General features: G+C 40.3%; 1 protein-coding gene across 1 annotated transcript in view; it reads right to left on the bottom strand.

The window, feature by feature from the left end:
• Positions 1–27495, bottom strand: part of CEP112 (centrosomal protein 112kDa) — a gene marked incomplete at its 5' end in the record, with an annotated part of 126781 nt that overhangs the window by 35552 nt on the left and 63734 nt on the right. The window contains 3 exons of the mRNA XM_010179993.1: positions 3668–3817; positions 7543–7605; positions 23546–23776. Coding sequence (XP_010178295.1) covers positions 3668–3817; positions 7543–7605; positions 23546–23776 — 444 coding nt within the window. The remainder of the gene's footprint in view (positions 1–3667; positions 3818–7542; positions 7606–23545; positions 23777–27495) is intronic.

Below are 27495 nucleotides of genomic sequence, written 5' to 3'. Positions count from 1 at the left end.
CATTATTATATGGCATTCTTTCCTAGAAATCTTTTAAGCCTTATTTATTAACAGAATTAATCTGATCATAAGCTGGCTGACACACAAAGTGTTGAAATATGTCCTCTTCAAACCATGCTTTGCTAATGAAATTTTGGTGTTAATTCAGGGGATATAATAGAATCCTGGAATCTGCAGTATGAGCCAAACAACAAATGTGGTTCCTTTGGCAAAAAAGCATCATTTTCTCCCTTTTCTGTTGTGGGTTTGTCACTGCGTGTGCTCCATCATCTATTTCTTTCCAGAACCTACTTTTTGATGTGGAGTCCCCACTTGGCCATCAACTTCTACATTAAAACTCTCTGAACTTGTTTTGCAGTTCCAATCCCAGGATCTGTTTTGCAGTTCCAATCCCAGGATCCAAAAGGATTTAATAAAAAAAAAAAACCCAAAAAACCTAAGGCTGGGATTTCATAAATAACCTCAAGGTATTTCTACCATGCAATCAACTTCATGCTAGTGCCGCGTCCAGCCGGTAGCCACGGCCAAAAGCAGCAGCAAAGGCAGGTAAATGCTCTGACCATTTCACTGCATTGAGCTCTGGGTTATTCGGGCTAGATTGCTATCAGGATGCAAGAAAGCTAGTTTAAATTTAGCCTTAATAAGTTTACACTATACTTCAATGACCAATGTAGCTCATGCATAGACACCCTCAAGAGTTCGGCATCCAAACCCTTACTGGAGGGTGCCTTCTGAAATCCTAGTCTAAAGCATCACAAATGGGTTAACAGACATAGCAATTTAAGCAGCTTTTCCAAGCATCTGCAGGGCATTAATATAATTGTGCTCTCAACTAATCCCATGGTCTAAACCAAAGGTTCCTGATCTTTGAAGTGTAAGAACATCAGAGGAGAGGCATGGCACGGAGACCAGGTGAGCTTTGCTGGATTTGCCCCATGCCAGGCCCGCTGCAGTGGCCTTGTACTCTGCTCCAAAGAGCACAAGTTCAAAGCAAAGATATATATATATACGTAGAAATGAACGGGGAGCTGTGTTTTTGGGATAAATCTTAGTGCCAATGCTGCTGTAATCCCAACAGGCTGAACCTCAGCGGCACCAACGGGAGACGCTCCGTTGTCCAACGCCTGCTCAGACCATGGCTGCTGAGGTCTTTGCTGTTGGACACGGCAACGCGATGGCCTCCAAATTGGTTCCTTTACAAACCACAAGAAAGGAATGCGATGAGCCAAAGTTTTATCCTGATTTTATGACTCTGACGGCACAAACTTTGACTTGCCCTTAGGCCAGACAAATCATGGTGTAACGCAGGCGGCCAAGTACTTTAAGTATGTGTCTCAAACTGACCCAAACTGAAGCCATCTGAAGCCAAAAAGGGTTGTTCAGATTGGGATTTTAGGTTGTCAAAAGAAGCAAAATATTCTTAAAAGTTTCAGTTATTCTTTTTCACTAATGCTTAAGATACTTTAAAAAATATTAAGATTAAGGAGATAAATACAATTGTGAAATAACAACAACTCAGGAATCTTTAACTAGCAGAGAGAGTCAGGAATTTGAATTAACATCAAAATCATGTATTATGGCATCCACATCTGGATATCACTTTACTGACTAAATCCAAAACTTCTCCGAGAGCCAGTTGGTTTCTGTAAAAATGTATTTCTCCCTTTGAAAGGAAATAATAATTGGAAGGTCTTACAGGAAGTTAACCCAATACCATATAAAGGAAATTACAATCTGTTCCTCAATGTTAGTTTAAATCAATGTTATATTTAGCAAATGCCCATTTTTTAACAATAGCCTTTTCAATAACTTACACTAAGTCTTCTCAAAGGCTTATGCTATACTGAGAATCACTTTGTCTTTAGAATGTTTCTTTAATCATTTCAGCTTACCCAGGGTTAGATGTTGGTCCCCATCTCCAGGACATCCAGGATTCCACTCACACCAAAACATTTTATTTTCTTTTTTTTGCCTCAGGCTAATAAAAAGCAAAGTATTTCTACATGTGCTCATCTAAAAGTGTGTGTGGTTCTTAAAAACACTAAGCAATTGAACACTAAACACACCTCTTTCTGCTTCCAGAAGCATACACAGCAGTTTACCTTCCTAAGAACCCTCTGTTTGGGTGTGTGGCTTTCAGTACATTTCCAGTAAATCAGTGGTTTCAAAGGAAGATTTTTTTTAAAAGTACAACATTAATGATCCTAAACAAAGTTGAAGAACTCCAAGTGTAACGGCTCCTGCAATTTCTTTCCCAAGCTGACCTAAATCCTACAAAGCTTTATCTCAGGACCAGTACTACAAACCCTGGGTCACTGCTCAGAAAACCCTATGCAGAATTCCCCTGTGGCTTTTAAGGATTTCATTACATTTTGAGGTAATCCTGTCAAAATTAAGTTTACAAGAGCTGAACACAGATTTACACGGAGAAGGATTTCATACAACCTATCATCATTAGCACTCAGAAACTGTTGTTGCCAACATCTGAAGTATTTCCACTGAATGTAACTTAGTTTAAGTGAATCCAGATATTCAACTGTAGCACTTGCACCAGGTGCTAAAAAGAAAAAAGCTGTGAAATCATTAAACATCATTAAAAACCCTTAAACAAAAATAACACTCCACGGATGGTGAGATAGCAATGTCAACACAATTTCCTTATGCAAATCATTCCCATGTAGAGGACAACATTAGTTGTGCCATAACTGAACATCAGACCGTTCTACCATCTGAAAACTCCCATGGTTTCTTTTCAGCACAAAAAGTTAGGCAAACTGTAGGAGTTCATTTTTTAATGAGTGTCTAGATTTAACAGCATAATTCTTTGTTTGGTACTAGTTAATGTCTTTACGAAGAAAAAAGGAATTTCTTTCTTCTATTCAACTTTTAATGAAGTGTTTTGGTTGTCGACCCCAGCAGATTACATAGTTTCCAAAATCTTCCATTGCTCTTTACTGCTGTTAAAGGAAAAACGTCTGAAATACAATTCTACTTGCAGGAGGGATTCTCTGCAGCCGCTTTGAATCAGGGTGTCAAAGCAGCAAGGAACTGAGGCCGAATATTCAGAACCCGTAGACTTTTAAAGCTTTCTTGAAAAAGGCCAGAGAATTCAACTCCGATGCAAAATATGCAGCAATTTACTGAAAAAAAGTTACAAACATGTCTTTTATTTCATTCATATTTAAGCAGAGAGTTGGTTTTCAATGGAATTTAAGAATGCACTTTCCTTCATTGCAGCTTTAAAACATGAGAGGTGAGATTGCTTTGAGCAAACCAAGCTAAGGCCCTGCCACGCTGCTGGCTCTCAGGTGGTGCAACTCGGATCTCCTATTTTTCACCTTTTGTTAAGTACTGAAAGCACTGTGGAAAAGTGCTGAAAATATGTTAAAATACCTGAGTCAGTATTAAAAGAGAGAGAACAGGAAAGTTTCAAGTATTTGACTGAAGTGGATGGATTAGACTCGCCAAACCCAAATGTGTTATGTAGGTTTACGATCAGGTAGAGGAAAGCGCCTGAGTCACCGGGTACATCAAAGCCAAGGTCCAGGGAATGGAATTAGCGAGTGCTGTGCGAACAGGAACGATACCTGCATCCATCTGCCCACCGCAGAACTTTTAATTACACGCCAACTGCCAGTAGCATCGGTGACTAAAACCCCCGGATTACCTTGATTGCTCTGTCATTATCCGCAATCAGCTGCTGCTTCTTATCTTCAAACTTTTGTACAACTTCCTGGAGCCGCTGCTCTGCGGCAAGCTGCTGCCGGCTGTTCTCCTCTGTCAGAGAGGAAATGGTTGTCTTAAGTTCAGCTATGATCTAAAAAGAAAACAGCATGCTAAATCTCTCTTCAGTAAAAGGCATGTATTTTGCATGTTTTTGTGCTCGCTACAAGCATGGCATTGGCAAACTCTGCTGCGCAAGCTAAATATTTCAAATTAACGTATTACACACTGGCGAGCATGAAATTCCGCGCGGAGAAAAAGGAATATAGGAAGGCTGCGAATGACAAAAATTGCTGAACGTAAAATATTTGGAAGGGTTTTCCACTATGACATTCCAAAATATTTACTCATGAGAACAAAGCCCATCTGTGATCTTCAAAAGTGAGCGTGTTTCCAGCCTTCCACCGCATCGAAACCCGCGCTGCAAATTTACACAGTGATGGTGGGGTCGCTTTCTGGAAGGATACTTTACAGTGTAATACTGCAGAGAAGAAAACACCCCGAATTTATATATGGGACTGCAATTTTAACTTGATAGTGCGATTTCTGAGCTGCTGAAAGGAGCATATTCTACTTAGCACTTCAGTGGGGACCTGATTCAATGTGCGGGACCCGATTCAATGTGCGGGACCCTTAAACGAGACCTTTTCCACGACTCACTCATGATTTGTTGAAACACACTTGTTTCACCTTTTTTATCACGGTGCAAAGTCATAACTGAAGCTGATCCTTCAGGCATATTTACAGAATGTGATGCTGGCATGTAAGTCATCACCCAGCAAAGCACTTCAACACATGGGAGAGTCACTGACTTTTATGTATATATTCAAGCTTAAGGTTAAGCTGCTGTAGCAGTATAATATGGTCTAAAATACACAGGCAGTTCAGGGAGAGACTACCAGGGTGCTTGCAAGGCCTCCTTGTTAATAGAGAAACTTTTAACTATACTAAAGCCACAGTTATTTAGAAAAAAAAATGGGGTTTTAAGAATTACAGGATAAAGGACTAACATAATAAGAAATACTCCACAAATGAAAGCACTAGAATCACTGGGGAAGGGGAAAAGGACCCATTAAAACTCTACTGTAAGTTTATTTATCTGGTTTACTGCATGAACACCCCACAGAGTAACACAGATTAGGAGTAAAATCTGCATGGATATTTCTGTATTTCTTTCCTAGAAACATATACATAATGAAAAAGATAATGTACCAATCAAAAAGGAAAGCTGTTTGCTCTTAATGATATCAACTGGCCACAGTTCAGAGATTGTCTAGAGAGGTGAAACTCTTTGGGCAGGATTAAGCAGTATCACCAGGTTTGCAATTCAGATCATCATTTAGATGACCAAAATTTGCACAAATTTGGCTTTGTGAGGTGTGTAATACATGCAGAGAGAAAGTGATGGATCATACAAATTATTAAGATAACAACTTGAAGCCATGCAAACACACTTTGTGTGTGTTCCATTTTGTCACTTTTTAAAAAGAAAACAGAATAACAAACTCCTTAATATAACACAAAAAGTGAAATTCAGGGCTTTTACTTGGTTAAGACCCTGGATTAGCGTAGGGGTTCTGAAATGCATGCAAGGAAATTTCTGCGTGAATTTATGGAGAAAGATCTGCTTTGTGCAGTACTTTTCAGAGGAAAAAAGTATCTGTTTACTTTGTATAAACTTCAGAGGAAATTTCTTGAAATATCTCCTCTGTGTGGGTGTTACAAGCGAATGTTCCAAGAGGCCACAGAGAGTAAGATCAGACAGATGTTGTCAGCAACATGACCACAAGAAAAGTCGCAATTGACCTATTATTAATACTGAGCTACACAAAAAAAAAACCCAAAAACTATGTTCAAGTGATTTTAGGGATTTGATTCCAACCCACAAAAGTAAAAGAAATTCAGACATCAGGGTGAAACTCCTGTATTGTGCCACACAGCCCTGCCACAGGATGTAGGTGCTGTGCCTGTCCATCTCCCCAGTAAAGAGAACGGTCTATCAGCTACAGCAATGCCTACCTTCAAAAAATATGTCCAATATCTCAATTTTTTGCCATTTTGAGACTATTCTACAGGCCAATCAATTTCAGTCTGCCAAAATTTATGATGATATTTAAGTTAAATAGCTATTACCTTGCACTATACTACCTAGGTGTTCCCACTGTGACAATTAAAGCAATTTCCCTCTCCCCTTGTTTGAAAAATTAGAGATGCTTAAATTATTCCATCTGCCTTCAGTGAATGGACCAAGATACATTTTTGTCCTGACAGTAAACTACGTCTGGCATAAAGAGGCTGGCAATAGTATAAAAACAACAATATCAAAAGATAAAACCTAAGGATCTCTTCCTTAAGGACTGCCATGTATTAAATGTTACTTTTTGAGCTTTAGCAATTTTCTGCTATTCAGGTTTAGATGACAAGATTTTTAAAAAGGGGTTTTTGTTGTTGTTTCTTCTTCTTTATAATTAAATCTCTCACAAACGACTTAAAAGGGGCATGTAAGAAAGCATTGCCTCTGATTTATCAGAGAATCATGGAAGTGCTGAGGGTGGAAGGGAGCAGCTCAAAGCAAGGTCACCCAGAGCCGGTTGCTCAGGACCACGTCCAGTTGGGGCTTTGAGTATCTCCAAGGATGGAGACCCCACAACCTCTCTGCAAATGTGCAGAAAATCCACGTTAATTTTTAGAAAGATAATGTAAAAATATATGTAACGATGATTCTGATAAAGGCTGTCTCAAAAAAATGTGGTGTGAAAAAATGTGATAGTCCAATAAATTCCACTGAAACAGGTAGAGCCACAAGCTTTCCAGACAGTGAGACTCAAAAGTAGCTGAAAAGCTGAAATCAGGGCTTTTAAAATATTTTAAAGTGCCTGTAAAACAGTGAGGCTTGCAGTTTCTTGTCATTCTCTCACTGATCATCTCTGCCTAGTTTGAGGCTTCTAAACCATTCAATACCTCGTAGTGTTTTTATTGATTTTTAAAGAGTATTATTAGACTACTACTCCTATGGCTGAAAACAGACTTTGGAAGTACAGGGCAGGCATTACGCTGTGGTTGGGAGGAATGAGAAGAATGACACCTCCACGTAAATCCTCGTGGCAATTTTCTTATTATTAAAAGCTTAACTTCTGGTTGCATCTCCATCATTTTTCACACTTCACTACTGCCTGTCAATTAAACTGAAAGCTTTCAAACTGTCTTATCCTTTTGAAGCGTATATGTAAATTCAACCCACATTTTCATTTTCTGTGTTCAAAAAACTGCTCTGAAGAGCAAAAACTCAAATCAAAACCAGTTTGCTTTCAGGACACTGATATTCCTCAAAGTGTTTTTGGGCAGAAGTGCTGAGCTGGCCAGGAGCAATGATGAACACTAAGACAGCACGGTTGGGACGGCCGTCCTGCCATGTTTGCATGGGCAAACACCACCCTGTGACACCAAATGCAAGTCCCGGTTGTGCAACTGATCCTGATTTTAGGAGATGTGCTGGTGGATGGGGCACCTCGCCTTCCCTTCACACTGACTGAAGGAGGACTCGGCCCTCTTGGGTCCTCAGGAGATGAAAACATAGATGAAAAAGATGTAATTTAGAACTCAAAAAAACCCTCACTCATTTTTTCTAGTCAGCTTAGCGCTCTGTGTTTTTTGAAAGGTTAAAATCTGCAAGACAGACATCGAATGTTTGATTTGGGCAACGGTTATGGCTTCTTTTAATCATCAAGACCCACACTTAAGAGCAGAAGTAATTACACTTTTCATCAAGCTTCCAAACTGCACGAATTCACGTGAGGCTCCTGCCTTCTCTCTACCTACCTGCGAGGATTTTGCCAGCTTCTGGCCACACTCCGTTTCAGTCTGCTTCAGCCGGCTGTTTGCCTGAAAAACACACACAAAAGGCGACCGGATCAGCCCCGATGAAGAACGTGTACAGACACTTTGCCACCGAGCCCTCCGCTTGGCACCTCATCCGCATGCCTATCGCTGAGCGGCCGGGACCCGCGCCAACTCCAACGCCCTTTTGTGGCAGCCAAAAAAACCGCCAGGGCTCGCCTTTGATCTCGGGCCAACTATTCATCACTTAAAAGAGGGGAGAAATTGTACCTCTGCTGCCAATTATTAGAAAAACATAAAGACTTCTGCGGATTTCAGAAAAAAAAGAAAAAGAGAGCGAGTGTGTGTTTGGCAGGGGGAGGGAGGCAGCGCACACATGAGTTTATCAGGGTGACCAACCCTTGGACATACAGCTCTTCCCTTCTGCAGTATTTTTCACAATTTGAAGATAAGGGGGGGAAAAGCAAACAAGGCTCCTTTGTCCTAGTGGAATCCAATAAGCAAATATTGCTATAATTCTGGGGGAAAGTAGCTCTTAATGGGATTTTCCCCTCAAATAATTTAATTTCAGAAATAACTTCAAGAGTACCAATAATTAAAAAATAATTTCAATTTCATTTCAAGACACAATTCTGATGTGTATTTTTCTTGCAAAGCATCCCGTTATTATACTGATAGACCGTCCACAAAACGCTGTCCTCAGATGAACTGCTAAGCACTCCAGTGTTCTTGGCTCCAAAATACAAGGACAGGTGTCTAAGAAAAATATTTTCTTAGGGGGACAGAACATTACCAAGTCGAGTTCTGAAGCGAATTTAAGCTGATTAAGTTTTCCAAAATCTATCTGACCTCGTGTTCAAATCTTTGATCTGTCGGCCTTAGTTTTACGGCCCAGCATCCCACACGCAAACACAGGCTCCTTCAGCTGCCCCCGCACCAGCGCCTGTTTTGGGGGACCACAGAAGTTTTGGGGGAACCACAGATGCCGCAGGGCCCCCTGCCCCAGAGGCTCTGGACCCACCTTGGATCCAGTTGCAAGACTGAAACTCCACTTCTGCAAACACCAGATTTCTGTCAGGCAAACAGCCTTACTGATTTTACTGGACTATAAATTTAGGAGCTTAAAGTGGCAGACGGTGTTTGCAAATCACCACCGAGCACGATAGGGCTCGAATCATCTTGTACAATCCGGGCACAGCTTAATGTAAGTATATTACAGCCAGCTAAAAATAATCTTAAAGTTTACATGATACTGCAATTTAAGACCTTGAATCCCTTCAAATTTCAAAATTATGAAACATATGGAGGTCTCTGTATTTCATCTGTTTGCTGGTACTAAGAAATCTACTAAAAAAAGTTAATCAAAACCAATTATCAAGACCTACAAAGCCCATTATCGAGACCTACAAACCATTATCAAATATGAGCATAACTTTTGAGAACACATTTTGGTTGTTTTTTGTTATAAATAGAGATAATGGCACTATATATTGATTTAAAACAGCACATACAAGAATTCTGGAGCACCAGGCAAATTAAATTCCACTTCTTCTACATTTATCACTTAGAGTGTGCCACAAACACCATACAGGAATATTGTGGGGATTCATAAATAAAGAGGGAGCAGTAACACAGCAGCAGATATGTCAGACAGTTCTGTGTATGCTGTATTTCTCTTTGTACCCAAGCTCACCCATTTTCTTTCCACTGCATTGTTATCTAGTTTCAGATTACGTTTTACCACCACTGCATATCATAAAGCGACTGAAATTGTAAGTTTAGGGAGAAAAGTTTAAAAAAGCAAATTACAGTAATAGTATAAATCAGTGCTATTCCCAGAAAGGGAGATACCATACAGCAAGGCACTGCAAAGATGACATTGCAGCTGCTCTCGCTCAACTTGCCTGGGGTAAAAGTCTTCATCTTTCATAGAAGCAGCTTTATAACCTCCTGAACCCATAGAAGAAATCACAATAAATAATAAAAACCACCCCTAACTTTCATAAACAAATTAGAATTTGTTTGCTCACGCTGAGTAGAATCAGGATGACCTCTGATGGACATGACAGAGGCGATCCAAATGAAAGATATGCTGAATGTCAGTGTTTTATTCCTAACTGAAGGCAAAGAAAGTCTATCCAACCAGTTTACTTAAAGGCAATTACAACAATCTATTTCATAATGGCTTTAACAAATTCCAATTAGCAAAATATTTATAAGTTTTCTCCTAGTCATCAGCAAACCACAGATCCTTGCACTTACTTGCAGTCCCAAACTTCCTTATATGAGGGGTCTGATTTTCAGATGTTCTGGGTTACCAAAACTTCCACTGGAGAGAAGACAAACGCGTTGAGGTCTGCTCTAAAACCGGCTACCTAGACCCTGGGGCACTAAAAACTACAGACATGTGCTGACTTTGGCTTTTCTCTCCAGATCTGTACCACTGGACAGGCCTGCATCCCCACAGACCACACAGGCTGGTGAAGCTCTGCAGAAGGCTGTTTCTACAGGTTACAGCACATCGGTCAGCTTAAAAGATCTAATTCATGGTGATGCACAGGAACACTCTTTTCCCTTATCTTCTTTTACTGCAGAAATAGAAAACTTTTCCCTTTTTAAAACCTGTGACTAAACTAATTTAATACCTCTTGACTACAGGCTGTTGCTTTGCGGCCTAAGGAGGCCTAAACCTCTTCCTCCACTGGGGCACTACTACACACCAAAAAGTGCCTTTTTACTTATTTTTTTTGTAAGAAATGGCTTACTGCAAAGTAAATACACATAGCTGAGTACAGCAAACATCGTGGAGCATTTATATTACATTTATCTTGACAAACGAGAAGGTTTAAACCTTTACTGGGCTTCCTTTTTTTATAACCAGCTGCTGGGATCATGCATTTCACAAAGCAGAAGCTGCTTCTGTATTATTTTAAGGTCATTCCCTGGTTTTCAGGTTACAAACTATTTCAGAAACATAATGAATAAGAATCCAACTGGAAGGTGAACATTTGGAGGGTCAGCCAGTATTCATTAAAGCCTAACTTTTATTCTTTTATAGCAATGGGCAGCACTGCAAATATAGTTAATGGTCTTAAACTCTGTGTGTGAGAGGTAGCTGTTGAAACTCACACTTGGCAAAAAACTTGTCAGAAATATCAATTGTAATATCCATTTTTGTAATGAAAAGGTTTAAATCGGATAAGCCATAGAGGAATCCCACTGATTCAAAAATTAACTTCTGTTTAGTTTCACACAGTTAATACATACTTTAGCTAAAATTATCTGATTACGACAATTTTACATACAGTTATTTTATACTACAGAGTGAGGACTTTTGTATTAAAAAGCTTATGTCCTTGTTACAGTTAATTGGTTTAAAACCCAACAATAATTCTATAACAAGCCTTAAAGCATCATATTGTGGTTGCTGAGTAAAACTGCACCGACTTCAGCAAAACATTTGACAGAAAAATTAAAACCGGTATTAGCACTACAGACGTGGTATCTGAATTAACAGAGGCTAGTCTAACACAGGTTCTCATTTCTTTCCTTTCAGCAAACACAAGAGCTTTACTAAGAATAAAAGACCAAAGGATCTACGATAGGAGCACACTGCAAAAGCATACTATGCCCTGCCCTAATTATCAAGGTTTCCACATTATTTTTAAGGTATAAGATGTATTAGAGGTGACTTTTAGCTCTAGTTCCCCTCAATGACATCTATGTCCCAAAACAGCCCCGGAGGCTGCTCCTTGGTACAGCCACCTCTGGCATGGACAGCAGCTCTACCTGCACTGAGGGGTTGGAGATGCATGGACAACTTCATCCTCCACCAACACCCATGAAGGTGTTTAGGACATCTTGAATGTTTATTGAAAATGCAGCTGTGAAGGATTTTTTGGAACAGTACAAATCTGTGCGTAGGGACATAGTTTAGTGGGACTTGGCAGTGTTAGATTTAGGGTTGGACTCGATGATCTTAAAGGTCTTTTCCAACCCAAATGGTTCTGTGATTCTCTATCTTCCAGCTTTAGAATGGTGATTTTTGGGAGGAAAGTTAGATTTCAGTTATGCTACAAAATTAACATGAAAACTAATTCCTGCAATCCAAACATGGGTAAATCTGTAAGAATTAAGGATGCACAATGAAATCCTCTTCATCTATCAAATTACAGTTCTGTGATTGATTCAGTAGTGTTTCAATTTGATTTCAATCTCCCCAAAACATACACAGACGACAAAACCCCCACAAATAGAACTCTCATAAACCAGAGGGTTACATAGGCACACCCATATTCACGAATATAAAAGTAGATTTAAGAAATGTTTAGGGTAATAACTATAAAATAACCATTTTTCAAAATGCCTTGCTAAATGACAGCCATACATAAGCTGATCCTCCATAATTAGTTAGATAAAAGTGTAAGTAAACTAAAAAGAAAAAAAAAAAGAAAGGAAAAAAATCAAAGGGTGGGGGAAGGAGAAGAAAGAAAACTTGCTCCAGGGAAGAAGCAACTGTTCTCTGATGTGCAGCAAAGAATTTAACATCAAAGAACTAATGTAAATGGGGCCCATTTACCTTAAAAAACAACACACCACTCCACATTCTGGAATATTTCTATTTCAGCTTGACAGCATTATGCTTTGTACCAAAATTCAAGATTGTGTAATTTGACAGATGTCAAAAGCAAATGACCTTCAGAGTGGCTAACTGTAGCGATTTTTGTCATTAAGTACGTGAAAACGCTCTGTACAGTATCTGCTTAAACTTCAGAGATCAGCAGATCACCTTTAAAGTTCATCGGATTGTACGTAAAAATTTCACTTCGACCTCAAAGCCTGAAACATATATTTTCCTTATGTGTCTCTAATGCCGACAGTGGGTAACTTCCCACAGCAATCCTCTTCTGCTCTCCTATTGCTGCTCTCCCCGCCAATCAGTTAACAAATGGAGCACAAATCTCTAACAGTGAAAAGAGCATACACCAGTTCAAATATGTAATTTGAGCCACCCAAAAGACCATTAAAAATAGTTCAATACCCAAAATGATGTTAAAAGAATAATTAGTCAAATGCCAAATGACCTCAAGGGTTTTGAAAAAGAATGATAGAAATCCCAATCTGTCATACCCACAAATCCTATTAATATTCTATTTTACATTCCACTTTTGTAGGTCTATAAATCTTTTCCTTTTTTCCTTAAACATACATCTTTAGGAAAAAAAAAAACCTCTCATTCATGTGCTAAGTACTTTTCAATGGGAAAAAACCAAGAAGGAATAGAAATGAATTGGACGCTCTACCTGTACGGAGAATTGCCTTTCTGCGGCGCATTGCAATTCTGTGCTTCATAGGGGCCTGCTAAAAAATCGGTCATGCAATTTGTGCCTTAGGAATTACTCTGATTTCCATTCCTTTTGTTTAAACCAACAGTGTATTTCTAATCGTCTTGAAATTATGTAGAGAAATTAAATACCAACATTTAACTCTTCCAAAAAATTCTTCTGTGAGACTCCAACTGCACGGTGTCTGCTGCTGGTTACTCCTTCCTTACACAGTGCACAATGACAGCTCCATCTGAATGGATTTACTGAGCACCCAAAGATTTCCCAGCTTCGCTAACACTGATTTCTACGCAATGTTGCAGTGCGCCAGGCACCTTATTTAAAACAAACAGCATGATTTGACCTAAGATATAAGCCTTGCATACAACACAAGCTTTTATAACCAGATGATTAGGCTTGGTTTGAAATCGTTCAATACCTTGAATACACTTTATACAAGACAGCACTGATGCATGCATCAGGTATCGAAAGGACAGACAGCAAATTGTAGTTTAATCTGAAGACGCAGTGTGACATTTGCCAGAAGAGGCGGGAAGGAGGTGGCTTTTACATTTTGGCATGATTTCTTCTTGTGCTCAATGTTCAGGTAAGATGAACCAAGTAAAGCAGTGAGGATGCTGAGAATCCAGCCCTCTCCACATTGGGTACCGAAGCCCAGTTTTCCCACAGCTACACATCTAAATCTGGTGCAGCACAAATACATTCCTGGATTATTATTTTTAATATTTCCTGCTTTTCTTCTGTTCTGTCCAACTAAATCAAGACGGTTATTTAAAGCGACTTTAAGACATTACACCAAAAGCGGTGGCATTTTCTTTTTCAGAGCCCTAACAAATAAAACATGGACCCAACAGGAATTATTTGAGCTTTCTGCCTGCTTGCGTGCGCTCTGTCCCGCTCCAACTGCAGCACAGCGGAGTTCACAGAAGAGCTGGGATCACTCAGCCCCGGATGGTTTTGGTACCCAAGCAGTAAAACCCCAAAGGGATGTTGCTGCTGCATGGCTTTGAAAACGCAAGTCAGCCTCACATTTCCTCCCCAGATAAATGGCAATGGTACCAGGAGGTGCCACTGATCCATTATTTGACTCAGTTAAAGGCTACGTAACATGAGCTTTACAAGACACGATTCTTTCAGAAATCAGAGATTTCTGAGACCCGTGCACTTTATCATTAAATATCAGTTGAGTTTACACACCTTGATTTCTGCCAGGAAGGCAGCAAAGGCATCACAATGCCATCTTTACTTTTCAGATTCTCCACAGCTGTTTCAAGTTGAATTTTGTGGCAATAACAAGCAAGTGTTAAGAAGATAATGACTAGAAAAAAATCCTACGTATGCGTCATTTTGAGAGCAGACCTTTTGTATGAAATAGAAGGAAAACAGGAAACAAAAGGACAGACTGGGTATTACCAAGTTAACTCGCTATTACTAAGTTACATCAGTAGATGAGAGCCCAACAAAAGTTAAGCTTCTACAGCTGGAAAGAAAAACATTCAAAATACAACAAAATCCCCTAACAAATCTATGATCTGAAGCAATCAGTGTTCCTTAGCAAGATTATGCTGGCTTATTTTATGTAGTTTTAAATACAACAAAGCTTCCCGAAACGAGTGACAGCTCCGCGGAGCCAGGCCGCATTACTGCAGCGATGACTAACAGCGCACAAGTCCAGCAAAGTCCCAATTAAGAAGAGAATGGAAGATATTGCTCAATCATGAAAGCAATTAAAAACATCAATAAGACATTGCGAGACTCTGAGCATTCCCAATGTTTAATTATTTATCCGTTCTGCGTCCTGCAGCTGTAGGTCAGAATTAACTCCTCTGAGCTAAATACAGGAGAACTCTTTTGGGGATTTGTACCTTATTCATTTTCAAGCAAACACCCAAATTCATTTCAAATTCACACAAGAACTGCAACAGTTTCACCTAAATCAGATTTTCTACAAGTTAAACACCCCTCCTACACTCAGATGTGATTGTGAAACTACTTTGATCTCTGTTCCCAAATTTATTGCTCTGTGTAATCCATGACAAAATATAATGTGATTTACTGTATCTCTATAGGACAGCCCAGCAGCTGACAGAACTTAATAATTTAGCATAAGAAAAAAAACCTCCTGGCACCAAAATATACAAATCATAATTGAGGCACTTTAGGATCACATTACAATGAGACATATGCAGACTGATCATAAGAACTTCAAAACAATTAGAATTCTTTCTCACCCATTTAATGAAGGTGGGCTTTACTCCGCGACACGTTCTGCAGCTGTAAGCGAGTCGTTTTGTCTTCACATTAAAGCCTCTGAAGGACTAATAACGTTGTTTTACCCCTTCCCTATTTCCCAAACACTCCTTCCCCTTAAAAAAAGAAGGAAAAAAAAAGCCACCTGCAGCTTTTCTCTATTACAAAGGTATGAAGAAAGAGCAAATAAGTGTAAACGTCTTCAAATCGTGCCAGAGTTTAACTACGCACTGAAGATGTTTCAGATTAGTTTGGTTTAGATAAGTCAGCACTTTTGCTAAATAAAGGTATGGTAGAAAAAAATCAGCCACTTGAATACTGACCTAGGCAGGGATGGACACATCCCATGGGGAAGTAGGGTCTGTCCTCTCACCCCAGCCTGGCACCCAGACCAGATGATATTCCTTCAATAATTCTGAATGAATTTAGGAATAAATTGGCCAAGTTGTTAAAAAAAAAAAGTAATCTCACATTACAATCAGCTGCCGTACTGGAGAACAGCCAATGTTTTCCCTAATGTGATAATGTACCCTGGGATGTAAAGATAAGTAAAACTGGTAAATTGGAGAAAATTGTCTTCTCCGAGACACACAGTATTGTGGAAAAAAGAAAGGAGAGAATGAGGTAACAAATTACTTGGGCTTTAAAAAAATATATATAATAAAGTTAAAATAATAATAGTGTACTACAAGATAAAGTTGTGTGTTACAGTTTGTTTGGACTGTGAAGAAAGGCTCAGAAAACTACTGAAAAAATAACGAGGATGTCATTCTGCCACTGGAAAAGCCTCCTGCCCTTTGTAACCAGGAAAGTTAAGATAGAAGCATCAGTTGTACCAAAACCATGGGGGTATGGCCACTGTACTCAGGGCAGGGAAGTCAGAAATTAAATCCCTGCTTATTCCCATTAGCGACTGGTTAGGAACGTGCGGCTCCTAAAACTGGTTAATCCTTCTTCGAGCCTGTTGATAGTATCTGCCTCCAGAACCTCCACGGAAACCAATGCAAGCAGCTCGCTATCGGCTGTTCAGAGGAGCACCTTCTTTCACCACTCCTAAATCAATCTCTCATTAGTTTCCAGCAGCTACGCCCAAGTTCTTGGGTGGTAAATACCAGTTCAGCATTCAGCTTATCCACCATCTTCATGATTTTGGGAGTCTTGATTTTAGGAGTACAAAACAAAGGCGACAACGTGGATGTTAGAGAACTGAGGAAAAGCAGAGAGTGCTCTGGTGAGGCAGAACTGGAGGTGGTGTTCGGACACTGACTTGAAAAGAAATAGGAGACAGAAGGCAAAAAAAAAACCCCCACACACCTGGGAATACTTCTTACATGGATACTTTAGATTAATACCAGTTGGTTACAGAAAAATCAACCCAACTTCTCAAAGAACTAACCAACTATAATTGATACAGGGAGTGAATAAAGTGTGCTGAAAGACAGGCCACATGACAGAGCTCTCATTCTGATTCTATCAGCCCTTGCCCTGCTGAAAGCTATCTTTTTAATTCCGTATTTTGTCATAATTTATCACTGAGCTCAATTATGCTGCTTCTTGTCTGGTTCTCATTTCTGAACAGTATTGCATCAGGCATTTTAATTTTTAACCCTATGCTGTTATTTGTGAATGCAAACAGCGTGGTGCTTGATTTCCTCTCCAAACATTAATGAAGATGTTAAAAAGTAAGCCAAACGATCAAGGGTGCATATTTTTTCCCGCAGTGAGAGTTATAACAACTACGCTTTTTTCCAGGTTTAGAGATACAATTGATGGGCAGAAATAATTCCCGTTTTCTGAGTTATTCGCGTGTTTGTGCTTTTTTTTTTTTGCTATTTTTTTTTAAGGAGGCAGAAGCAGAGTAACTCCCTGTGACTGAGACTATTGCTTTGAAATATCTCCTGTAGGGACAGAGCCATAAATTCTGTTTAGTCTCATTTGAGTGAAATATCCCTGAGATTATTCTACCATATTTCTCTTCACGTTTGGCTCTGTTGATTGAAGACTCTTCCAAATGGCTCCCCTAAGGGATGATGCAATTCCTGTGACCGTGTTCCTGGGCCACTATCATCTTGCTTTTTCTTTGGAGGAATAGGAAGGAGCAGTGCAAAAAGGGACACATTAGAGAGGAAATTGGCTTCTTCTCCTCATTTGCGAGCAAAATTCTATTGCAAGACTGGTTGTAAATGTACTATAAAGACAGATTAACTAATCTGCTCTCCTTGTGCTAACATACACTAACTTTGCTACACAAATCTTTTCTCTTTTTGAAATACATTTCTTTTTTCTTGATCTTCTGGGCTTTTGGCAGAATTTCTCCAACAAAGCCAAAGTACCGTGCTCAGTCTGAAGAATGTTAGTTGGTGAATCACTAACAGCGTGTCAGAAATGTTCAAGAACCAAGTGTAAGTCAATGTACACAGACTTGTAACAAAATATTGCTACTTTGGAATGGAGAGATAATATCATGGACAATAGTTCTTGGACTGTAACGAAAAAAATTAAGATATTTGGGGAATATCCAACTCCTCTTGGTAAGAATTAGCAGCTCTTCAGATTATTCATAGCTAAGCCCAAAGCAATAGAATCTATGTAGCAGATTAAAACTAATATTGAAAAATTTTAGTCTAAAAACATGGTGCATATACAGCAACTGGTGGAGATCCCGAATGCATTCAGCAAGGAGAAAAACATACGTCTACATTATAATTAGATCCCAATTTAATGATCATTATACCGGGATATACTGGGATCATTCTACTGGGGAAGAACATATGTCCACATTTTAGGGTTGACCTATTTGCACCCATGCAAATAACCAGGGGTTCACTGCAAGGAGGGTGCAAACGGTTCATCTCCCATTACTGAACCTACCTCCACTGTGGCTATTAGCGTTGGAGGTAATGAAGTGAGAGGTGCCGCTCAGATCAAAGACTCTGTTATGGGAAGAAGTCTAAGCAGGAATCTCCAGAATTGCTCCCGAGATGGTCCAGTTCTCAGAAGGTCTTAGATACAAAGATGGGACCGTTTTTGGTGGTTCATGAAATGTAGAGTTGGCAGAGGAGAAAGAACTGGAGAGACAGCACTCAACGACGTCAGCTAATGGAAAGCAGTCAATGCTTATTTATGAGCAGAAGTCACTTAACAGCTTAGGGGAAACTCAATACTTTTCATAGAGCATCTCTTGGAGTGTCTCTAGTCTCTGAAGATGTTGTATTCATCTCTTCATCCTCTATTTCTTCGCCAGTGCTCAACAGCATGACATCATCTGTGCAAGTACGGGCAACGGTGCCAGAAGAGATATTGTGAATTAAAGATATTCCTACATCCGAGGATGAAAGTACATCCAACTGGACTGCGTCCTAGGGCTGTACTTGCTAGTTAATTAATCCAGTATCACAAAGCTTGATGCCAAAAGGAGCAATGAAATGCTCCATAGGGCATGTTATCACTATGTTATTTACAAAAACATTGCATTACAACATAACTATTACACAGAGTCGTTACTCTTGATTAGGGAGGCAGCCACTTGCACAGTGACCTTAACTTTTAACTCCCCTGGCTTTTCAGATTTATGTGAACTTCCCACCAGACACAGGTGGAGTGACTAACAGGTATAGACTAGAAATCATTGCAAATGTCTAACTGTGTTTAAAATAACAGAAAATTCAGAGCACAACTAACTGCTCCATCACTCAAGTCTCCAAGCACTATTTGCACAGCTCTGCCACCTTGGAGTCCCATCTCTCCAGAGTGAACCATTTCACCACTGTACTGAAATAGGAATTGCAGTCCAGAGACTGAAGCGTTTGAAACACTCTTTTTCTCTTTTTTTTTTGACTACAGCCTCATCCTGTAATCAAATATCATGTGCGCTCAGTAGAGTCAATACACAAAAATGTAAATTACTTCTCCACAAGAAAAGCAGCACTGAAAAAGAATTACATGTTCCTGGAACCTGCATAAAGATTTAACAGGATGAGTCAAAATATCTATTTAAATCTAGAAAGAAGTCAATAAAAAGCTAAATGTTGAAAATTATTTAAAGAGGGGAAAAAACCCAACAAACCCTTCTCCTCCCGCTCCAACGTACTCATGTGTGCTGCTCAAAGCGATCTTTTTTTATGAGATTTTCAGCTCCAAGGTTGCTTCCTTTGAGCGCTGTGAGCATGCCTACGGATCTGCTCGGGTCATGCTTTCCCAACGCTCATTTTCTTTGCCAAGAAAACACCACAGATGAATGTTACAAACAGTCGTGTCCGCCAAGCTTCACATCTGCACGCACTCAGAAATGCAGTTTGTCTCTTGCTGTCAGTAATTTCTGGCAAACCCCAAAATGCTGCTAAGCTTTGTGCAGCCCATTACACCTGGCTGCTCAGTGCTGGTGCTGTTGGTGCTGCTGATGCACCCCTAACACACCTGTCCCCTGCTGAAAATGACCTAACCACAGTATTACGTGTTCCCTAATACGTTCATTTCTTTAAAAGTTTACATTTCATCATAATGAGGTATGACTTCAAATAATAATAATAACAAAATAACATTCTATAATCACTCGATATGATGAAATGAAAGCAAATTACATCTATACTTTAAATCAAAATCACTATGACTGAATACAAGTGTTCTTCTGATACCACATTTAAGATTCCTTAACTAACAGACAAGTAAAGATTTGGAGATATTCTGAAGTAATTTTTATATTAGAGACAGATAACAGATATTATGAAGGTACTGTAGTCATAAGAGCATGGTAAGTGCCAGTAAAGATTTGGAGATATTCTGAAGTAATTTCTATATATTAGAGACAGATAACAGATATTACGAAGGTACTGCGGTCATAAGAGCATGGTAAGTACTGTTTCAAATTCTCCATGCTATCATCTTGAATTTTTGTCTGATTTATGTCCAGCATGGCTTATCTGACCTTAAGGACATGACAATTTGTTATCTGTATCTGATAAGGCTTTGCATTCCAATATAACTACAACATTGTGTCTTCAAAGATGAGCAATGAGGTGGTTACGTGTGATGGGGCTGGGACACCTGATCAAGAAGCAAGGCTGAAGAAGAACAGGCACCTCCACATCACATCTGCTCCCGTAACACCCCAGCTCTGCTTCTTTGTGCCAGGCTGGTGACAGGGACCCTGCTCACAGAAGTCTCCTGACTCCCGGTCACCTCCTCTGGGGTCTCTGCAGCTCAATGGTGCCCAATTTCTCCACCCAGGTTCAACAGGCTTGGGGCTGAGTGGCTGGAAAGGACCTGGGGGTGTTGGTGGCCAGCAGGATGACCATGAGCCAGCAATGTGCCCTTGAGCCAAGAAGGCCAACGCCATCCTGGGGTGGATGAGAAGGGGTGGTTGTAGGGCAGAGAGGTTCTCCTGCCCCTCTACTCTGCCCTACTCCCACCACATCTGGAATATTGTGTCCAGTTCTGGGCCCTCAGTTCAAGAAGGACAGGAACTGCTTGAAAGAGTCCAGCAGGGCCACAAAGATGCTGGAGGGAGTGGAGCATCTCCTGCTGAGGAGCGGCTGAGGGAGCTGGGGCTCTGGAGCTTGGAGCAGAGGAGACTGAGGGGGGCCCTCATTCCTGGGGATCCATTGGGAAAGGGCAGTGTCAGGAGGAAGGAGCCAGGCTCTGCTCTGGGATGGCCAATGCCAGGACAAGGGGCAATGGTCCCAAGCTGGAGCACAGGAGGTTCAAGCTGAAGATGAGGACAAAGTTTGTGAGTGTGAGGGTGGCAGAGCATGGCCCAGGCTGCCCAGAGAGGTTGTGGAGTCTCCTTGTCTGGAGACACCCAAAGCCCTGGCCGTGTTCCTGTGTGACTGCTCTGGTGATCCTGCTCTGGCAGGGGTTGCACTGGGGGAGCTTTCCAGGTCCTTTCCAACTCCTGTGATTCTGTGAACCCTGCTCATAACACACGTTTCGGTCAGCTATAGCTCACTTCATAACAAAGTGGTGTTGAATTGACAATAATACCTGTGACAGGGAAGGTCACTGGAAAATTATGGACTTTTCCCTTTATTATTAATTTCCACACCAGCAGATGCCATGTTTATTTTTCCTGCAGTGCGGGTTCCACAGTGCCATTTGGCAACGTGTTAAATATTTTCCCCACTTATCGTTCCCCAGTGACTGGGAGATGCAATAACTGTCAAAAGATATTTGCTTTTAGAACCAGAGGTTCAAAACCATTACCGTGCTATGGTTGTTGAGCAACTTTCTGGCACCGTGTGCCGTAATCAGTAACAAAAGGAATCGACTAAAATATTGCAGTAAACAATTTGCTATCTTCAAAGTTGAGACTTTGAAGCGACAGAGGATTGATGACCTCAGTAAATTAAATTATGTGTCCCTAAATATTGAAAAGCTGTCTACAACTATTTTAACAAATCTTTTAATGTCCAGTGCTCTTGCAATGAAAACTGCTCCTTTATTTCTATTCTTCTCTACCCCATCCCCACTGAAGCAGGGCAATGCCTTACGAATCCTGTATCTCCTTCTACCCATTTTTACTTCAATATTTCTTTTCTATTTCATCATGCTCATGTGAACAGAAGTCCTCAATGACCCAAAGCCATCGGGTATTACTCACAAAACAGCCCCCAGAGGAACAAGAGCCTTCACTTGGGAACGCACTGACCTTCCGAAAATCTGGGCAGTCAAATGTTCCACGCCTCAACAGTGAAATGCTGCTTCCTCTTGGATTTTTAAGCAATCTTTACAGAATTGGCAGAGAAAAAAAGTAAATTTTGAGAAAAAACAATTTTTCTCCCGTATTATCCTAAATCTCAAGCTAACAAGTTTTGCTAGAAAAATAAAGACTCTTAAAAACAAGTTTCAAGATTTATTCTGCAGTTAAGATGCTCTTTTATCCCCCCCCCTTGGATAAAATCTCCTTCATGAAAGTTCTATGGACTTTAAGAGGATTAAGATTTGAACTAAGTTAGCTGAAACTGTAACTTCTGAGCTGTAAATGGAGTTTGCCCTCTAAGCTACTTTGCCTTTTGGACTTTGTGTCAAATTTCCACCGCTCTGCATTGGGAAGACAGAAGCGAGGCAGTAAGTGGAGATATGAAGGTAACACAAGGTATCTTCACTTCTCCATGAAAGACTTTCCAACAGAGGTACGTTTTTTTCCTCTCCTATCCTATACTCAACATGTGCTCTTCTGATTAGAGGTAAAAATAGGGAAATAGGTTAAAGAAATAAAAAAATTTCAATAGGGGTTAATAAAGCTTAAAATTAGCAATTTTTTTGAAAAATCGGAAAAAAAATCCAACAAATGAAAATCCCACAGTCTTTCTGACAGAAATGACAATTCAAGACTATTAAAGATATTGCCCTATGAAGGATTATTTGCAACTTTAATTTGAGGATGTAAAGAAGTTAACTTTTCTTTTGCTATACTACACATGTAAAAAAAGATCAAAGAAAGAAAAGAATTGAGATTCAAATTCCATTTTTAAGCAAAAATGACAATGTCTTCCTGAGTTAAAATTAATCCTTTAATGATGAATTTCAAAGGTTTAAATACTTTCTGTGACCTTGGCTTTAAATAATTATGCCAAGCGGAGCTTTCCTTACATTCAGAAAAGATCCTGAATTGTTGATCACAGCCGTTTTAATGGCTTCAGGCTGGCTGATTTCCAACATAATCCTCCGAACGCTGTTCAAAATTACAGACCAAGAACCTGACGCAGGTAAATGAAATGTCACTGTTCACAAAGGCTGCTCAAGCACTATATGCAGATCGCTCACTTGTGCCACCGCGCATCGCTTCGCAATAAAACGGACGATTTATTCCATTAACACGTATAAAAGATACTTCAACAACTACTGCTTACACATACACAGCGGCTACCATCAATATTAAGTAGGGCTGGGGGTTTTTTTAGTTTAGCTTTTGAAATAAACCCCACTTGTGTTAGCTCAGATCATCCCCAACGTGGTGAAATACTCGAATTTAAGATGCCAGTAGAAGGGAAGGCTCAGCGAGCACCGATGCGCAGTCAGTGACCCCACTGAACAGAACGGGGAGCGAAGCCTTGAAGTACCTGAAACATTAATTTCTGTTTTCAAGCCTTTCACGCAGGCAAAGGTAGATGAGCCGTTGTTAGCAACCAGACCCCATTTCCTTGCAGTTTTAGCCTGAACTTTTTCCTCCTTAAGAGCTTTCCCTCTTTTTAAGAGAGAAAAAGCTTGGTTAGACAGAACCGCCCTTTACACTCCATCAGTCCCGGCAAAAGAAAAGTGATCACCCCAGCCCTTGGCTGCCTCTGCCTTTGAAATCAGCTGGATTTTTAAAGTCCTGAGCACCCCGTGGTCATCCCCGTCCCATGCTCCCCGTGTGCCATGCCACAAGAAGCAGCCCTAGGCAAACCTCTCACCTTGTCCAAGGCCTCCTCCATTTCTGCTGTGTGTATCTTTCTCAGCTCTAACGTCATCTTTTCTGCCTCCGCTTTCAGTTTATTCACCGCTGCCTCGCGGTCCCGAGTCGCCCTCTGCTTCTCCTCTTCCCACTGGTGGCTCAGCTCCCACAACTGCTGCTTGTGCTGAGCCTTCACCTGAATAAGCTCTTCCCTCAGCTTGCGGATCAGGCTCTCCATTTCACAGATAACCTGAAATAAAGAACAAACGATGTAAAATAAAACCACACAAAACAAAAACCACTTCATTTTCTCCAAGAGGCTGTTAGCTGGGGTAGGAAGGAGACTCAAAGGATTGTCCATCCCTTTCCTTGGCCTCTCTTATTGCTCTTCTCCTTCTCTTCATACGTGCAGGTGAACACAGCATCCCCTGTCCAAAGCATGGATGGAGCAAAATTTATCTTTTTGGAGGAAGAGTCCCCATAGGTGAAGAAATTTACTTTGTGGCCTATGACCACTATGCATAACATCCATGCCTTCTCTTTTTGAGACATCAGTTTACCATCAATCAATACTCCTCTGTGAGCCCAAATTATCCAAAAATCAGCATTGTCATGGTACATATACACACACACACACACACAAACACACACACACATATATGAGGGGGTGAGGGGTCTGGAGAACAAGCCTTATGAGGAGCGGCTGAGGGAACTGGGCTTGTTTAGCCTGGAGAAGAGAAGGCTGAGGGGAGACCTCATCACCACCTACAACTGCCTCAAGGGAGCTTGTGGAGAGGTGGGTGCTGGTCTCTTCTCCCAGGTGATGGGGGATAGAACAAGGGGAAACGGCACCAAGCTGTGCCAAGGGAGGTTCAGGTCAGAGATAAGGAGGAAGTTCTTTACTGAGAGGGTCGTCAGAAGCTGGAACAGGCTGCCCAGGGAGGTGGTGGAGTCACCATCCCTGGATGTGTTTAAAAAGCGGGTAGATGAGGTACTTAGGGATATGGTTTAGGGGGTAGACAGGAACGGTTGGACATGATGATCTCGGAGGTCTTTTCCAACCGAGCGATTCTGTGATTCTGTGTGTGATCTACCTCCCACGGTATTTCCCCCTTTTCCTCCCTGCTTCACAAGTAACTGTGCAGTCCCCGGAGCTCCTTCCCAGAGGATGTGACAATATTGAGATGAGAATTGATGTTCCACCAAACAGATGCAGGTGACTCAGCTCAAACTTCTTAAAGGTTTCATGAGAAAATCTGACAAAAATTACTGCATATTTAAAGATCCCATTGCTCTGGGATGCCAGTTCCTGCTTCTAGAGCTCTGAACTGATCGCTCTCTCCAACTACTATTTTTCTTTAGACGTTTTTAAAGTACTGTCTGTATCCAGCTAAACCATCTATTCGCAGACTCTGAGAACCACACCAACGCAAATCTCTGAAAAAGAACCATTCATTTCTGACCAAATTCGGGAAATGAATGACTGTCAGATAGACTGCCTTGTACATTAATATCCCAAGACAGATTGTTTTAAATACCGTGATGTGAGGGAGAAAAATCGAGGCTTGAAAGTTTGCCTATTTTTTTCAAACTATTTGAACTACAGGGTGTAATAAAAGACATCGTCTCCCCCCAAACCTGCAGTTGTGTCCTTCGACTACCACAGCTGTAGCATTTATTTAATATTAACCATCTCAGAAACTTATCGCAGCGCTGATTTCTGCTTCCAGGCTTTCTTAATTACTCGTTGGCATTATTCCCTACCATGTCAGAGGTACAATTTTGTGAGTGTATGCGTGGAGATGGAACGAGCACATCATTTGTATACAGAAGTATAACACAGGCCACATACTTCAGCTCTATCAGCGTTATCTCAAACATATGTTTCGTATACTGTAATCTGCACTAGATCCTTTCCTTCCTTTCCCGATCTTTTCCTCTACATATGTTTAATTTTTTAAATCTGTATACAGACTAAAAACGTAAATTACATTTTGGTATATAATTACACAGACTAAAGTGTAAAGTTCATTTCAGTATATAACTATCATCCTCAATATACTTCTATAATTCTTCTGGAAAATAACTGCACCTCCAGACCATAACAAAGTGTTAGCCTAAGTGGATTTACTTAACCAAATAAATGCTACAGAGCTACAATTTCTATAGGATGATACAGACTCATTTCTAAAGTCACATACGTAGTTTGCTATGTTTTGGGCTTTTTAATACCTGTTCCTATGCAAGTCCTGCCTGGAAAATCTTTTAATCTGTGAGAGCTCTTTTTGAGAGCTCATTCCCCCTCCACTCCCACTTTCTCTATTTTCTTTCCTTCTTTCTTTTTTAAAATGGAAAACATCCATAAACTTTTTTCCCCCACATACATGTGAAACTGAGATTGCTCAGAAGCTTCCTAAAAAGTTTGATCAAATATTTATGACAAGAAGCCAAGGTTAACTTCTTAAAATACGGGAAAATTCATTCATAAATCATATTACAAGCCAAATTAGAGACTGGAAGCGTTTCTGACTCAACTGTTGGGTCCTTCTGCTTTACTTTGTTCTATTTTCTACTGCCACGTGGAAAAAGTAACAGCTCCAAGCCTGCAGCTTCAAACCTGGGGAGCCAGAAGACAGCGAGCTGAATGTTATAGGTAAAGTAACGGTAATTAATATGCAAAGGAGCATTAATGTTGGACCTAATAGATGGCAAAAGCAGATTTGGGTCTATTAGGGAAGAAGAAAGAATCTGAAGACGGGGTGATGGCAGCGAAACTAATATGATTAAAGGAGTCTTTCTGGAGCAACTTCACTGCTACTAAGATGATGTTAAGAGACATCTAATCTCTCCAAAGTGACTGGAAAAAGCTTATATTGGGGATCACGGACACAGTTCTTGTCAATTACTTGAAAATAAGTCTAGTTCTCACAGCCAGATTATTTTTTCCCATAAACAAAGTCAGTGGCAGAAGCAGCTTACACCCGACCAACTCGCTGCATAAGACAACTTGGTGTGACACGGATGTCTTCAAAGTGCTGACGGGAATCAAGCCCAAACTTTCCATCACGACCACTCTGCTATTCCACATGCCAGCTTTAATAAACTATTATAAGGCTTAAATGCAGGCAAATTGGCACTAGGAAAAAAAAACCAACCAAGATGACATAATTTAAGTTGTGAAAAATGCGTGAAACATAAAACTTAAGAGCAACAGTCTTTTCCTAACGGCGGAAAAACAAAAGCTGCAATTACAAACTCTCACTTCTCACGCCTGAGATCTGAAGGCACGGCGCTTGCTTGGCTTCTCTGTAAAACTGAATCCTCTTTCTCACTGTTTGTTTCTTAAATTCTTTCCCTGGCTGCTCCAATCTATGTGTGTGAACCATGCCCATCACATTGCTTGCATGGCCCAAACAATAACCTGGGTACAAGAGCTGCCGTGAGAAATACACATCCTAAACGCTCCCCCAGAGCAAATTATTCTTGCGCTAAACAGAAGGTTCAAACATAAGAAATAAAGACTTCATAGTATATAATAGGTCAAAAATGTTATTGCTGCTTGCCTTTTATGGATCAAAATGTTAAAGTCTTTATTTCGGTTGTATAAGTAAATGAAATAAGAGAGATCTGTATCTTTTTTACAAAGAATGCTGAAGTTTAGAGCCATTCCATAGCATGGCTCGAACAAGAAAGCATTTTGTAAAATGACTGTTAATCTACATACAGGAAAACAAATGGGAAAAAAACCACAGGCACACAGAATATCCCAAATGGAACAAAAATACAAATATGTAAAATGTGTGGCAGGGTAGAGATTGCATATGAATTTATATGGCATACTTGTGTGTATGTGTATGCACGGATGACAGTCCCATAGCCGAAGAAACTGCTCGCTGAGATGGGGATTTCTATTTCTGATTCAAAGGAATAACTTAGAATTCTAACTAAGAATATCTGTGCTGAAAGAGT

The sequence above is a fragment of the Mesitornis unicolor genome, unplaced genomic scaffold (genome assembly GCF_000695765.1).
Source record: "Mesitornis unicolor isolate BGI_N332 unplaced genomic scaffold, ASM69576v1 scaffold9332, whole genome shotgun sequence".
Lineage (NCBI taxonomy): Eukaryota > Metazoa > Chordata > Aves > Mesitornithiformes > Mesitornithidae > Mesitornis > Mesitornis unicolor.
This window is presented reverse-complemented; position numbering and strand designations above follow the sequence as displayed.